The 16,707-nt window shown below is 46.5% G+C and overlaps 1 protein-coding gene across 4 annotated transcripts in view; it reads left to right on the forward strand.

The window, feature by feature from the left end:
* The window catches only part of ITGA7 (integrin subunit alpha 7), a 177,501-nt gene extending 161,162 nt beyond the window's left edge, over positions 1-16,339 (forward strand). For 2 of the 4 annotated variants that reach the window (XM_030196791.1, XM_030196792.1), the window contains exons 24-25: positions 1,305-1,430; positions 13,105-16,339. In XM_030196791.1, the coding sequence (XP_030052651.1) occupies positions 1,305-1,430; positions 13,105-13,281 (303 nt within the window). In that variant the 3' untranslated portion in view covers positions 13,282-16,339. Of the gene's footprint in view, positions 1-1,304; positions 1,431-1,951; positions 2,065-13,104 lie in introns of all 4 variants that reach the window. The other 2 variants (XM_030196794.1, XM_030196793.1) reach the window with 2 other exon arrangements.
* Positions 16,340-16,707: the final 368 nt, after the last annotated feature.

Below are 16,707 nucleotides of genomic sequence, written 5' to 3' on the forward strand. Positions count from 1 at the left end.
GTCCTGTACGTGTACGTTGTACGTGCAGGACGTCAGACTCACAGAACAAAGCCTTGCAGATCAGCTGATTTGCAAGGCTTCGTTCTCGTTGTATGTGCAGGACGTCAGAAACAGAAGGAAGCCTTTTGCGAGAAGAAGAGGACCTCGGCTGGCGGGGGTTGGGGTCCCCTGCCAGCAAAGGTAGGCAACAGTGGGTTGGTGGCGGGAGGGGGGTCGAGAGGGTCAGCGGCAGGGAGGGGGCAATGGCGGGGCGGGGTCTGCGGCGCCGGGGGGGGGGGGGCTAAAATGTGCCCCCTCACCTCGGGCTCTGGACCCCCTCCTGCCGAAGTCTGGCTACGTCCCTGGCTCTAACTGCTAGGCTAGGCCACTCCTCCTCCAGATTAATATTCAAACTTAGAAAGTTTGATAGTATTTCGTCTCGCATAACTAATTTGCACCGGCTTCCTGTTCAAGAAAGAATTTTATATAAATTGTCTTGTCTGATGTTTCAGGTCCTTAATGGGGTTGCCTCAGAATTGTTGATAAATTTGATTATTGCACCATTAACTCTGTTTTTGGCTGAATTGCATAGTTCTTTTAGTCTTCATTCTCTTCCTTTTAGCAGTGTGCTTTTTTTTTAAAAATAGCAAGTACTATGTTTTCATCTCTGGCAATTCCTTTTTGGAACGCTTTTCCATCTAGTATTAGAACTGAGATGAATTATGGTTTCCAAAGAAAGCTGAAAACTTGTTTGGTAGATTCTGATTTAAAAAATAAATACTGTTTGGCTTTTTAAATCTTATTTTAATGTATTGTATCTGTGCTTAATTTGTAAATCACATTGGACCCTGATTCAGGGGATATAACAGTTAATAAGAATCCTACTGATACTGATATTCAATGCCGGTGCCTGAACATGGCCTGTCGTTGAATATCTGAGCTCAGTTCAGCCCACGGCTGTAAGTGGCTTAAAAACCGCTGACCGCCATGGTCTGAATATTAATCCCACAGAGCTTTTCATTTCTAGGCCAGCACTTCAAATGCTGCCTAAGGTGGCTTTTGGGAAATGAGCTGGTGGCCTCAGTCCAGTTCAGTTTTCCGGGCCTATCCTAGAAGCATTTACATAGTGGCTCCTGTCAGACTCACGGAAATGTGTTAATTCTGCCGCACACCTTGCTGTTCTCTTAGGCCAAAGACATGATCAAAAAAGAGAGTTGGTGTCTGAAAGAGAGAGCACAGTCCCAAGTTCAGGCTGCCTGTCACTGTGCTTAGGATGACACGAGCGCCGGGTGGAGTAGAACTCAGTGTAACTCTTTCTCTCCCAGATCCCTTTGGTGATTTATTCTGATCCTGATGCTGCGGAGTATGGTGGCATTCCTTGGTGGATCATACTGATCGCAGTCCTGGCAGGAATGCTGATGCTGGCACTGCTGGTCTTACTCCTGTGGAAGGTGAGGAGCCTTAGGCCCCCGTATTGAGGCCTCTGTATCAGGGATAAATTGAGAATTTGCACTTGAGGCTCCAACATGACCCTGTAACTCAAACAAGGGGTATGGGAGAGTGTGTCCAACACCAGACAAGAATGGGGAGGGGGGGAGGGCGTAACCCAAACCACACAGACTGGTATCTGGTACTTGGGAATCAGGTCTGGGGCTCCCAGCTAAGATATAACCCTGATGTCCTGAAGCCTTTGGGATGGTCTTCTAGTGTAGGAATTCTTTTGCTTCCTCCCTCTCAATCCCATCAGGATCATTCTTTCACTTATGGGTACCACATCCAGCAGAGAAGGCCTGAAAGGTTATTCCAGGAGTTGGGAGCTTGGAATTCTTCCTCTTTAATCTCAGGACGTGTCTGCTGGAGAGGAGAGGGTATCCTGAAACTCCCGCTCTGGGCTATGGTAGCGCTCTTATCAGCTGAACTGGGGTTCATTTGTTTTGCAATGCTGCTGATCTTGCTGTGACCTTCCTCCTAGTGTGGGTTCTTCAAGAGGAGCACCAAAGAGTCCAAATATGCCACTAATTATTACAGAGCCCACCTAGTCCTGCAACCCTCGGAGGTGGAGAAGCAGGCTGAGGAAGCCTAGTGGTAACCCTGGCAGCTTGCACGCTCCTGTTTGCTGTGAGAACTGGATTGGCATGAGTCAAAGAATCGTGTGTAGTGCACAGCCAACCAGTGTGAACACCGGGGTACCCGTGTGTGTGTGTGTGCATGTGCGGGAGCTCGAGTGGGGACGTGCAGTTGGATGCGGACATGTGTTTAAGGGCCCATGTAGGTGTTTGCATGACCATTAATAAATCCAGGTAAGAGCATTTCATTGTGGGTGTGTCGAGCACATGAACTAATAGCCTTGAGCACATGTGTGCGTTCAAGAGAATGCAGGCACGTTGGAGGCTTTACGTGGTGGGTGCGTATGGTACATGAGGACAGTGGTAGCCCCGGGCAGGAGTTTGCATGGCCTGTGAAAAGAGAAATAACCAGTTATCTAATGCGGGACACGAAGTTTGTTCCTAGGGTTCATGTTTTAGCCTCTGAGAGGGTGGGGGGGAGAGGGGCATTACCAAATTCAGCGGGAAACCAAAGAGCTCCCACATCAGGGTTTAGATTCCATTCTGTCCTCACTACTGGTTCTGCATCACCTCACTTTCACTGTTGATTATCAATCCCTGCTCTTTCATCAGCCTGATTCCTTCAGTGACCTCATAATCCAGTCATGGTGACGACATAGCCATCAGGGCGGTGCAAGGATATTAGGCACTATATGAACCTTTAGCCTTGCAGTTAACTTCAGGCCTTTCCCAGTCAAGAATCTGATAACAAAACTCAACAGTTATCATGATCACTCTCCAACCACCCCTCCTAAACAGTCCGATAGAAATGCAAGTATGCGCTGAAGGTTCTTTTGAGTTTGTCTGGTTGTCAGGATCTAGTGTTCTGCTATGACTATGGCTGCTTTTTGCTGCCCCCTGTCCCCGCCTCCAGAAGCTGTCGCCCTAGGCGACCAGTGCTGATAGACATTCATGCAGGATTAGAGAGATTGTGTTCCCTTTTTTTTAGTGCATTCACAAGAATTGTTTTGCACAGTTTGAAGATACAGACATTATAGCTTATCTAAGAGGATACGACCACCACGTTGTACAGTTTGGTATCAGCAACCAACATACACCAAGCTTTCTGCGATTGTGGCAACTGAATATTCCAAGAAGGCTAAACCATAACCGAGTCAAGGATAAACATTTGATTGTATAGGTTGGGTATTTCAGAAGACCTGTAAGATGGAGCTGCTATTCTAGTAATTTTCACTATTTTTTCACGGGAGCCACTTTGGCAAATTTCAGTGTGAAAGCCAAGATTGTTACTTGACGAAGTAGTCAACACCCTAGGCAAGGTGGGGGGAGGGTCCTTCTATGCTCTAGCCAACCCGGCTGCTCAAGGGCATTCAAAGAAAAGTCTCTCTGACTCTTTACTCCCTCAACCCATCTCCCCAGCCCATCCTCTCCAAACTTGTTTCCCCTCAACACAGACTCCTCAGTCCCAGCTAGACAGTTTCAACTCCCATCTGCCTCTGCTATCAGTCAGCTTCTACCAGTCTGTCTCCATTTCCTTTTATTGGTTGATATGCTGCAATTCACCATAAGTGTCAGAATAGTTTACAATAAAAAAAGACCCTCAAATAAAATAAGAGATGTCAGCAACCAGGGCCAGCTCAGCCTATGGACCAGGTGAGGCTCTGGTCCAAGGCACCAAACACCTGAGCCTGTGATGATACCCAGCCCATTAAACACCAAAATGTTTCTTTTAACATTGGTAATTGGTCCTGATTCCAGGGAGGCGCGGGCGCTGGACAGCGTGCCATTATTACTTTTTTCTTCTCTTGCCATTGCCTTCTTTCTCCTTGGCTCCTCCTTTTGCTGGATGCTGACCTGACACTCCCAGGCCCTCCCCCCCCCCCTCTCAGCAGCTGATAGGTGCACATCTTTGGAACTGCCCTCTGCTACCCCCTCCCCTCCCGGAAGATAGTTGCAGCTTGCAAGGCACGCTGGGTTTGGATGACCAACATCCAATCCCAGCGGGCCTTGCAGGGAGGAGTGGGATGCTGAAGCATTTAAGCTGCTTCAGTGTTTATCGCGTTTTTTTCGGCCTGCCGCTGCCTCTGACCCATGACCAACTACCTGTGCTGCCCGTGACCGACCACGTGCCGAGTGACTGCCTTTGCTGCCCGAACTGCTTGCTTGTGCTGCCTGTGCCTGCCGACCAGAGACCGATGCCTCTGCTGCCTGTACTAGAGCCGACGATCCGGACCGACAACTATCTCTGCTGGCTGCCGTCCATTTGTGCCGCCTCTCTGCTGGGCTTGCTGCTTCTGCTGTACCGCTGCCGCCGCTTAGGTAAGGGACCCATTTCTTGAAACATTTTCAGTCCCGGGGGGGAGGGATGGAATGTGGAACTGTGGAAGTTGAAATTGCTGTTGGTGGAATCATGGAAATTGCTGTTAGAGGGGTGAAGGAGGGTGGAAACAGAATTGTGAAAGTTGCTGTTGGGGGATGGAAGGGAAGGCGATATTGTGGAAGTTGCTGGAAGGCAGGGCAGGCGGTGGGAGAGGTGGGAGGTGGGGCTTGGGGAGGGGTACAAAAACAAAAGTTGATCCAGGGCGCCACAACCTCTTGAGCCGGCCCTGTCAACCACAACATAAAACTGCACAACACAAAAACAATTACACTTTCAAAAAGACATAGTAAGTGAGTGACGGCAGAAAAAGACCTGTATGGTCCATCCAGTCTGCCCAACAAGATAAACTCATATGTGCTACTTTATATGTATACCTGACCTTGATTTGTATCTGCCAGTGCCGTAGCGAGGTCAGCTGACACCCGGGGCGGGTCGCCGCTGCGCACCCCCCCCCCCCCCGGGTGCAGCACAGCGCACCCTCCCCCTTCCGGAGCGCGTACTTACGAGGGAAAGTGGCGAGAGATGGGCGGGAGGGCCGAACCGCCCCGAGTGCATGTTGCTGGGAGCTGCGTCTGCTCCGCTGGTTCCCTGCTCTCTTTGCCCCGGAACAGGAAGTAACCTGTTCCGGGGCAGAGGGAGCAGGGAACCAGCGGAGCTGACACCCCCCCAGCGGCGTGCAACCGGGGTGGACCACCCCACCGCCCCCCCTTCCTATGCCACTGGTATCTGCCATTTTCAGGGCACAGACTGTAGAAGTCTGCTCAGCACTAGCCCCGTCTCCAAACCGCTAGCCCTGCCTCCCAACCACCGGCGCTGCCACCCAATCTCTGCTAAGCTTCTGAGGATCCATTTCTTCTGAACAGGATTCCTTTATGTTTATCCCACGCTTTTTTGAATTCCATTACCGTTTTCATCTCCACCACCTCCCTTGGGAGGGCATTCCAAGTATCTACCACTCTCTCCGTGAAAAAATACTTCCTAACATTTTTCTTGAGTGTGCCCCCCTTCAACCTCATTTCATGTCCTCTAGTCGTACCGCCTTCCCGTCTCTGGAAAAAGTAGCTGATATAATATTTAACCATTTTTCTGACCTCATGTGCACCTTTCTTTAAATTAGTGACCTTATTTTCTAACTCTTCTTACTCTCTTACCTATCTATATGTTCCATCTTTGCTTATACCCTTCACTGTCAATTAAAATGTTCTATTACTTATTGTATTGACATTGTAAGTAAAAAAAAATTAATTTACAATGTAGTAATTACAAGAAATACATTAAAACAGAAATTTGAAACCTGGCAGAGTCCCATAAAGTGGAATTCAGAGAGAAAGACACTGCTGTACATTTGAAAAAAGTGCCGTGGATAAGACTGGGAGGGGGAGGGGAATGCCGAGTATACCTCTTATTTCCCCATCTCATCTTCTCCAGAGGCTTGCTGCCAGTCTGACTTCTGAAACAGCTGTTTTATTTCTAGATGCCCAAACTCCTGCCCAGTCACACAGTCTCAGGAGAGGGTTGTGGAAGTTCAGGCACAGAGTGACTCACACTGGCTGACAGCTGCACAGAGAACAGCTGTGCTCACTAATGAGTGGGGTAGAACAGTTAGATAGGAGCCGATTGTTTAGCCTTTCAACAACACTAAAGCCAGAGGATGCTTCATGAAAATAATCATCAGCAGATTGAAAACAAATCAGGCAGCGCATCATTAAGCTATGGAATGTGTTGCTGGAGGATGTGGTCAAGGTGGTTCAAAAGAGGTTCAGACATGCTCCCGGAGGGAGAGGCATCACCTGTCCCTTGAAATGAGCTATGAGAAATTTTGATTTGCTTTTTTTGGGGATCTTCCTGCTACTTGTGCTATTGGCCGCTGTTGGACACAGGATGCTGGGGTAGATGGACCTCAGGCTGCTCAGGGTGACTTTTCATACAGTAGTTGCATGCACACAGGAGTTCTCTGGAAGCCTTTAAGCAAAATCCAATGACATATTTTCCTTGTTTTTACAGTGAAGTTCACCTATGCAGTTCTCAATCACCTAGAGTCAGAAGTCATATCATACACACAATAAGTAGCAGTTCTGACGACTGTCACATCATGTAGGACTCCCTGCATCTCTCTAGAATTTTCCAGCTGCTTCAGTTTCCTGTGTGTGTATAAAACCAAGCTTCCAGAATAGCCCAACCCATAGGCGTAGTTTGGGCATGGGGGGGGGTGGCGCTTCCCCAAATGTTACAGGTGCTAATGCTGAGTAGGTATACCTCTCCTCACTGGTATTATTACTTCCCAACCATTTTCCCTGCACTCCCCAAAGTAAACAGTCAAACTACACCAATGGCTGAACCCCTTGAAGGCAGTGGGCATGTTCTCACATAGTAACATAATAATAATTGCAGATAACAACCAGCATGTCCTAGGTAATCTGTCGAAGAAGGTGGCTAGGGTTACACATGCCAATACCTTTGTTTAGCGCATAGAAACATAGAAAACAATGGCATATGGTCTATCCAGTCTTGCCCATTCATACCATCTACTATTCCTTCATCTCCCTTACAGATTCTGTGTGCTTGTCCTAAGCTTTTTTTTTAATCCACATACAGTCTTCATCTCCACTTCTTCCACTGGGAGGCTGTTCCACACATCTGCCACCCTTTCTGTAAAGAAGTATTTCCTTAAATTACTTCCAAGTCTATCCCCTTTCACCTTCATCCTACCCCCCCCCTCGTTCCAGAGCTTCCTTTCAATTGAAAGACCTGCCTCCTGGGCATTAATTTTATCTAAAACAAGGTATGAAAGAGTGACCCCCCATTGTATGTTTGCTCCCAGTTGAGGCAAGGGAAATCTTTCAATTATGTACTTAAGTCTGTCCGATATCGCATGGAACAGTGCCTGAGTATCTGAGTAGTTGGATTTTATTCCCTAAGTCTAGGCATTGGAGGTTAGTGGGGAATTATTTGAATATACCATTTCCTTCGCCAAGGGGAATTAGATACAAGACGTTGCATGATGTCACTTTACTGTATCTGTCAGCAAAACGGTAGAATGTTATACCGATTCAGATAAAGATTGTCCCTTGTTATAGGATGTTTTGTAAGGCTTTGAAACCTATTTGTTTGAGAAATATGTTTTGGGTAGAACCCGAGGAAGAGGTTTTTCTTTTTTTAGTTTCAAACCCTATTTTACAGGAATTCCAGCTTCTTTTACTCTGTAACTCGCACTGAACTCCTTTGGGTATGTTGCGATTTTTAAGAAATAAAGTAAAGTTGGTATTTACATGTTTCTATCATATCTCCCCTCTCCCACCTTTCTTCCAAAGTTCACATATTGAGATCTTTAAGTCTGTCCCCATATGCTTTATGAGGAAGATCACTGACCATTTTCAGTAGCCACCCTCTGGACTGACTCCATCCTGTTTATATCTTTTTGAAGGTGTGGTCTCAAGAATTGTATACAATACTCTAAATGAGGTCTCACCTCATCTCTATTACTCCTGGGGAAATTCTGCTCAAAAAATTGAACATTCTGCACACTTTATTTGTAATTTCTTTTGTGCAGAATTCTCCCATTATAAGGGCTGGCATCTTCCCCCAGGCATGAAGTACTCCTTTCCTCCTCCATTACCACCACAGCAGTTTCCCATGCACCTTCCTGCAGACCTCCACCCCATTCCCATGGCACGCACGCATACCTTATCCACTTTTTCCGTCCCCCACACTCCATCCATGCCTTCCTACCCCCCACACACTCCATCCACCTTTTTTCCAGCTTCCCTCCCTGCACAAACACACACACCATCCACATGTTCCATTCACCTTTTTTAAGCCCCCCCCCCCACCTCACCATCTACATTTTTTCCAGATCTTCCCTTCCCTGCACACTCACTGCTGCCGCGTGGCAAGAGGAAAAACTGCACAGCCGCACATTGGGCTGGTTCCTGCTCCTCTGCCGTCCCAGGCCCTATTGTTCCTTTGAGCCTTGCGGGCCTCCGAACAGCCCTGTGGCTTAAAGGAACCACCGAGAACCAAGGCAGCAGAGGAGAAAGCAGGCCAATCTGCGGCTGTGCAGCTCCTTCTCTTGCCGCAGTGGAACGGTGAGCGTGCAGGGAGTCAGGGCCGCCAAGAGACTGAGCCGGGCCCGGGGCAAGGCCGCCCCACAGCCGCCCTCCCCCCCCCCCCCCCCCCCGAGGTCGCCACTCTCCCCCCCTCCACCGGGCCGGGCCCCCTGCATTGAAATTACAGCGCTTCTCACCTCCGTGTGAAAGCGCTGCAGGCAGCAGGGCAGCACATCACTTCCCTTTGGGCCTCCTTCCCTCCCTGTGTCCTGCCCTCGTCTGACATATCTTCCGCGAGGGCGGGACACAGTGAGGGAAGGAGGCCCGAAGGGAAGCGATCTGCTGCCCTGCTGCCTGCAGCGCTTTCACACAGAGATGAGAGGCGCTGTGATTTCAATGCAGAGGGCCTGGCCTGGTGGCAGATGGTCCACGACGGAGGGTGGGTGGGTCTGCGGCACCAGGCCCCCCTTGGAGGCCCGGGCCTGGGGAATTTTGTCCCCCCTGCCCCCCCTCTCAGTGGCCCTGTAGGGAGTCACCAGAAAATGAATATCAGTGCCACTCTGTGCTGAAAAAGCAGACTACACAGAATTCTTCACAAATTTCTGAATTTCAGAGTAGTGCAGAATACCCCCAGGAGCCATTTATACAGAAGCATTATCACCTCCTATTTCCTGATGGCCATTCCTCTCCCTATGCACCTAAGCATCCTTCTGGCTTTTGCCTTGCCTTTTTTTTTTTTAATGCAGAAACGTTTCCCCTTTAGACTTTCTTTATTACTTTGGGTGTTCTCATAGCCTCACATTGAAAGCATAGGTTGCTGATAAAACTTACTGGTTCACATTTAAAGTTAAATCATGCATTGGACACACCCTTGGGTTATTGTGGTGCATTCTCTGCATGTAAATCTAAAAATCAGAAATAGTGGAAACCATGCACACTCAAATAAGTACTAAATCCAGTGACAGTAAGTACTATTCTTCCAACCAAAAAATATTTTTGAGATTTTTTTAATTATAAATTTTTTCACTTAAAAAGGATGAAAACGTCTAAGCAGCCATAGGTAATTGCCATCGGCTGGGTATAACCCACTTGATTTCCAAAAGCCAAGGCTCCTTCTGACTAAGACCAATCATCGGCTAAAAACCTCCAAAAATTGGGGACTGGGTGGAATAGGTCCCCATTGGGACTGTGAGGAATGGAAGCTTGAGTTAAGTGCTTCTTGTATACATGCTGTGTGATATTTATTTATTTATTTAGATTTTGCTCATACCTTTTTCAGTAGTAGCTCAAGGTGAGTTTACATTCAGGCACACTGGATATTTCTCTGTCCCAGGAGGGCTCACAATCTAAAGTTTGTACCTGAGGCAATGGAGGGTTAAGTGACTTACCCAAGATCACAAGGAGCAGCAGTGGGATTTGAACTGGCCACCTCTGGATTGCAAGACCAGTGCTCTAACCACTAGGCCACTCCTCCATATGGCAGGTACAAGAAAAGATTTTGAACAGTGACTGAATTCATTGTGAAAATCACGATGGTACAGAAGACATTCATATTGCCTTAAAATGGTGAAATTGTCCAAGTGAAAGAAAACAACATTGAATGAGCAAAATTGAAACGATAATTTTTTGAGGTTTTTAGCCGATGATTGGTCTTAGTCAGAAGGAGCCTTGGAAATCAAGTGCGTTGTACCCAGCCGATGGCAATTACTTTTGGTTGCTGAGCTTTTTCCTCCCTTTTAAGTGAAAAATTGTATATTTAAAACATCTAAAACAATTTTTTGGGGTTGGAAGAATAGTACTTACTGTCACTGGATTTAGTAGTTATTTGGATGTGCATGGTTTACACTATTGTTATTTTTGAGTTTTACTAAATTTTGTGCAACAGTTCATTATTGGTTGTGCAATGTTTGCTTGCCCGTTTTTCACACTGCTTCAAGGACTCCAGTGTGCTTTTAGAGTAAACTTGTACAGGAAACTTGATTTTACAGTCCTCAAAACCAAATCTGCCCATAAATCTGAAGCTCCCAAATTTCACGTGAGCCCACCTACAGTAATTCTTACCCAGTCTGTCAGGCACTCACAAAGTTCTGCAGTTATTCCAGTCACAATCAAGAATCTTACTTAAACCTGAACTCAGATGCAAATTCTTATTGTGTGCTTATATTAACAATGAAAAAAAAAATCAGCCCACAGGCTTAGCTAGGATTACTCGCTCTCTGATCACAGTTTTCTTTGTTTATCTTCTTCTGTACACAAGGGTGGTTTGTTTTCCAAAAGAAAATTAATATAGCCTAGCTCATAAGAATCCTCACAAGTTTTGGCCATATTATTCATAGTGATTTTCATCCTTGCAGGACAGAAAATCCAAACTTTGATTTCAAATTTGTCTGCTCAAGGGGTGTAGCCAGACAGCAGATTTTGGGTGGGCCTAGGCAAGAAGTGGGTGGGCACCAAATGTTCTCTCCCCCACCCCCACATCAAAAAAATATCTCAGCTGGTGGGAAAAAGCTTCTCTCCAGCAGTGTTGCCAGGTGGGCGGTTTTACTGCCCAATTGGGTGGTTTTCCGCGACCCGCCGCGGGAAATTTTTGCCCGCGGCGGGTTGCGGTTTTTTGGGCTCCTTTTTGGCTTCGGGGCGGTTTTTTCGCAGGCTTTTTCGGCCGCGGTGGGCGGGGTTAATGACGTTTCTGGGCGGGTTTAGTGACGTGGGAGGCGGGGTTAGTGACGTGGGAGGCGGGGTTAGTGACGTGGGAGGCGGGGTTAGTGATGGGGGAGGCGGGGCCGATGACGGCGGGGGCGGGGTTGATGACAGCGGGGGCGGGGGTGATGACGCGGGGGCGGGGGTGTCAGGGGCGGGGTTTGAGTTTGGGCGGGTTTTGGGCTGGATTTTGGGCTCCTTTGGGCTGGAAAAAAATTTTCCACCTGGCAACCCTGCTCTCCAGTCTCCACCTTGGTAGTCTGCAGCAGGCATGCGCTGAAAACTGAGCATGTGAAGGTGCCAGTATTGTGGAGAGCAGCATTTTCATTACCATGTGCTACTGTTGGATGGGCCTGAGCCCTAAGTGGGTGGGCCCCTGCCTTGCCAGAAACATTTTCCTTTTCTGTACTGTGATTTTATTTAGATCTGTGAAAATTGAAATGCTCTTTTCTCCCCACAGTACAGGTGCTGGTATTTTCTTTGTTTTTTTGTTGTTGTTATGTCCTTGGCAGAAGCGTAAGTGTACATTTCTCTGACTCATCTCATTCCATCTTCTCTGAAAACCATACAATTGTCAGATGATTCCTCTGACTCCTATCGTTTGTGTATACAAATTCTCTTTTAATTCAGTAACAGTAGTGACAGTGGCAGAGTTAGTTAGTTATTGCACTTATATACTACCCTCTTCCCAAACAATTTGAACCTGAAGTGGTGAACAACAGAACACAATCAAGGAAGAAAAAAAAAAAAGATTTTAAGGAATAGAAACAGGAAGAGAATTCCAGAGTGTTTTCCCGACAAGGAAGTCCTTTGCTTCAGTTCATCCCCTCTTGATGTAGTGTGTTAATAAGAAATACATTTAAACACATCTTTGCCAACTGAAAGTTTCTATTTATAACCAGACTACTTGAGTGGATGAGAAAGAATGCAAAGTTCAGAAGCAGTCTGTTATTCTCTCTGACTACTAACAGCGCAAGTCACAATTTTATGACATTAAGATAAAGGGCCTTTACTTTCAGGTAGACAACAGCACACTACATATCTAGCGAATTTACTTCTGTGCCTGGGAAAGGAGAGCAAACAACCTTCCTTCCTTTCTCACATTCATATTTACCCCTTACACATTCTTTTAACAGCTAATAAAAAGTTAGTCCGATCTCCTAGTTCTCCTTAATTTCTGTACATTTTTGTAACTTACAAATTAACCCTTGAGCTACTTATGAAAATTGAAATCCAGATTTACATTCTTAAGAAGACACCACTATTTTGATTTCTTTAATTTCACTGGGATTCTCTGTCATTGGCACCCTTTCCATGACAACTCTTCATGATGGTTTGGGAGGTTTCTGATTCCTTACCTGTAACCATTTCTTTTGCAGTGATGGAGGGTCCTGTTTGGACCTTACAGCATCTTGCAAACACCTGTTCTTTTTTTTTTATAAGAATTCAAATTTACAAGCAATAAAATAACTTGCCAGAAATACAGAGAAAGTAATACACAAGAATTATTTCAATCAGGTAATTCTATACTCTTCCTTAGACCACAAAATAGGGAGAGTGAAACAAGACAAGGAGATCAGTTAAACAACAGTAAGCAGAAAACTGTTCTTCTATGGTGACCTCACAGACATTATGCAGGATCAGATGTGTTCCCATAATTGTGTTGCATTCACAAGAGTTATTTCTTGTGATACTTGTTTGAAAGAGCCTCCAGCGTACCTTGCAGGGTTTATTCCTTAGAGAGCAGGCATCTGGCAGCAAGCTCTCTAGCATCTCTTACCCAACAGAGACGAATTGTGATGTCTTAGGCACCAGATAATGAGATCACAGAATGGATCAGGCAGGGGAAAAAGCTGATTATTAGATCAAACAAACACAAGAATGCGCTGTCCTTTTCTTACATCTGATTTTTGTTTTTCCATCCTTTTCTCTCCAGTGTGGCTTCTTCAAGCGGACCCGTTACCATGAGAACAAAGTCCCACAGTACCATGCAGTGAAGATCCCACGCGAAGACCGCCAGTTGTACAAGGAAGAGAAGACGGGGACCATTCAGAGGAAAGAATGGGTGACGAACTGGAATGAGAATGACGGGTACTCCCACAATGCTTCATAGACTGTCAACCCCTGGGACACAGCCTGGGGCTCCTGTGGGGGAATTCTCTTTTTTTTTATAGAAGGAGGGCCAATTTTAAATGAAGATTCCTGGGGGACACCTTGGATTTTACCTCTGTGCCCAGTCTGATGGCGAGCTGAGTGTCAGCTGTTGTCAGGCTGATATGGGAAACAGGGGAAGAGGAATGTGGACACTCTGTGCTGAAGTTGTGGCTGAGGGCTGCTGAGTTGACTTCATGGTAATCTTTGGACCACAGCCAGACACTGTGCCTAAACCTCAAGGACCTACCAAAGCAAGTCAGCCAGGGAATCCAGAGCAAGTTCTCACCCAGTGAAACCATCACTGCCTGCCATCTTCTCACCGTTCACATTCTCACGTTTGATGTGCTGCGTGCTAGTCAACAGAAAAATTGCCGCCTACTTTCTACACTAGAAAGGGCTGCACTTTTTGTCTTTGCTTGTGATGTGCTTTGGGATACCGCTGCTATAAAAGATAAACTTTGTACTTCTCCTCCCAGTATAAGACATGCACCCTTCCCTCTCTTCCCTAGTAAAAGATGGATACCCTTTGTCACAGCCAGCACTGGATCTGCAACTCATGGCTGCATTCAAAATACAAATTACTCTATTGCTTACTGCCTCCCAGACCTGAGTTACATCATTTAAGAGGGTCAAATGTAGGAGCCCTGGGGTGGTAGTGGCAGTAAGTGCTGAAGGGAACAGTGCTAAGTGCATTCCCTTCCCTGAGCAACAGTAGATGCCAGCTCTGGCCCGGTCTTCTCTCAAAACTTTTGCAATGCTTCATTTTAAGGTTGGAGATTTGGAAGAATCCCCTCCTCTGTGGTCCCTCTGCAGCTGTTCACGCTGTGTTTGTGCTCTGCATAGCAGGCTGCTGTTAGTACAGGAGTCCAGGGAGGCACAGCACTGAAGTATCTGGATTACTTTGTGTATTTGTTTGGGTGGGAAAAGGGGGGAGCTTTCCAAATTTTAACATGCTTATTTTGCCTGAAGCTATGCATACTGCTTGAGTGCTTTTTATTCTATGACACTGCTAAATGTACACAGCGCTGGAGGTGCTGTATGAGCTAGAAGCACAGTGGGGATACCCATGGGGTTTTTTTCCAGCTGGCCTCTTGTCCAGGAGAATCCTGCTCAGAGGTATAAGCCTTGCCATGAACAGCTGCAGAGCATCAAACTGCCTAAAGGTGGCAGCACAGAAAGACTAAACCAGCAGAAAGGACAAGTTAATGGCAAGGAGAGAGGTGAGGGAGTAGGACAAGAGCTAATAAAGAAGGAAGAGTCGAGGGGAGGGACTGAGGGGGACTGCCAAAGGAGGTTAAAATGGTCCGAGCTGACTAAGAGATGATTAAACACACTGGAATGAAAAGCTTTTCCTCCGTTTATTTACTGTGTGTTTGTTGTCCGCCTCTGGTATGCAGTAAGGATCTCTACTACAGGCTGCATCTTAACTTGAAAAGCACCTTGAGGTGCCAGTGCTTGCTTGGGTCTCTGTGTTGGTGTGATGTGCCTTGGTTCTTAAGCCCAGATCCTGCATCCTGACCACACTTGGGAACAGACAGCAGTTCTTTGCTGATAATCAGTGCCTTACCCCCCCAGCAGTCTGATTCCCCAGCATTGATGCAGTACTGGTGCGTTGATGGCACCAGTGCACTTGAGTTATGCTACCCCATGGCTTAAGATATTGTTTAATATGCGCACCTACCCATGATAGCTATGCAGTAAAAACCCCATGTGGCGGAACTGTCATTACGGCCTTATATTTGAGATACGAAGGGCTGGGCTCCTGAGGTAGGTCTTTGTGCAGTGGAATTTCCCTGCAGCATAGAGACAGTCAAGACTGGGTCCAGGGGCAGCGGGGAGTTTGTGAATGAGTGAGAAGGTTTTTACAGCTGAACAATCTCAGATATTCTTTAAACACATTAATCTTTACTATCAAGAGACCCCAACTGTTTAGAACATCTTTTAAAATGCTTAACAGTGTACAGGCAAACAAGATAATCATTTTAGAAATGATTCTCTTCTTGGGGGGGGGGGGGGGTTGAAAACAATGAGAGCAATATCTAGCATATGGTGGTCAGCAATTTTTCTTTAAACACTGGCCTTAATAGGCTTTTTATGCTCAGATATTCAGAGCTGGGCCATACTTTATTATAATAGCACTGGATATCCAGGTATTTGATGGTCACTGGCAGCAATATTCCGACTGGTACCTGGATAGCAAACCAGATAAAAGTTGTAGACAGCCTTTTTGCTGGCTTGGCTTTAGCTGGATAGTTTCCTGGTTAGTGGACTAAATATTGCCGCTAACTCCTGACTCCGCCCCCGTTGCACCCTGGCACTGACCGGCTTGTGCTGAGGTGGTCCTCCGAGATGTTCAGTGGCACTGTCTGGGATATTGACTATCACCCCCAGTGTCCTTTAGTGGGAATAATTAATTTTTCTGTTTGCAGCATGAATATAAGCGGGTGTGCTTTAAAAAGCTCCTCTTGTGAATGTCTGGGGATCTGGTGCATGTGTGTGTTTGGAGAGGAGGTGAGACCATCTCTGAAGCATGTATGGCTAATGAACTATTTCGTAGCACAAATGGGAGAAGCTCTGATTTAACCAGTAACATGGGATTGACCCTCCAGCAGCACAAAGTGGCCAGTGTTGTGCAACTAGAGTCTCTCTCTCTCTCTCTCTCTCTCTCTCAGGAAAACCAATGTGCTGAAGCACAGGTATGTCACATCTTTGCTCCCAATGACTTCTCTAGGTTCTGGGTTTATGCTGTAAGGGAAGTAATGACACTGGGATTCACAGATGCCACTGCCCCCTATCTGCTCAGATTGGAGAAGGAGGAGGGGTACCACAAGGATTCCCCCTGCAGCATGGGAGGACGGAAGCCGGGCATCACATAAGAGACAATGTTGCATTACAGGAGTTAAATACAGGCTCAGCTGCTCATTTTGCACTTGCAGCAGGGTATCTATGTGTGACTTGGCCCTTTCCAAATTTTGCTTTGTATTTATTAAAGTGTTTCATGATGGCAAAACTTCAAACATCACACGGTGTGAGTTATTAAATTGTTGCCACCTGCGAGCTTTGTCCAGTGTTTTTACCCTGGGACCTGTAAGACGGAAGGCTTGGGGAAGATCAGTCCTGATGCAGGCAACCCAAATTTCTGATGGGGGAAGGTGAGGTGGGGGCATAGGGTACTGTAAACCATGGTTGAAAATCCAAAGCTCACAGGCCAATGTAGAGAGGGCAGGATACTCAGAGAACTAGCTTATAGGGACAAGAGTTACATATTTTTATTTTATTACATTTTTTTGTTTTGTTTTTGTTCATTTAAACATATAGGACTAGATTTCAATATTTGGGTGCTGAAAAAAAATGAGCGCTGAGTGCTCTTCTGAAAAGGGTGCTC

This window comes from Microcaecilia unicolor, chromosome 3, assembly GCF_901765095.1.
Source record: "Microcaecilia unicolor chromosome 3, aMicUni1.1, whole genome shotgun sequence".
Taxonomy (NCBI): Eukaryota; Metazoa; Chordata; class Amphibia; order Gymnophiona; family Siphonopidae; genus Microcaecilia; species Microcaecilia unicolor.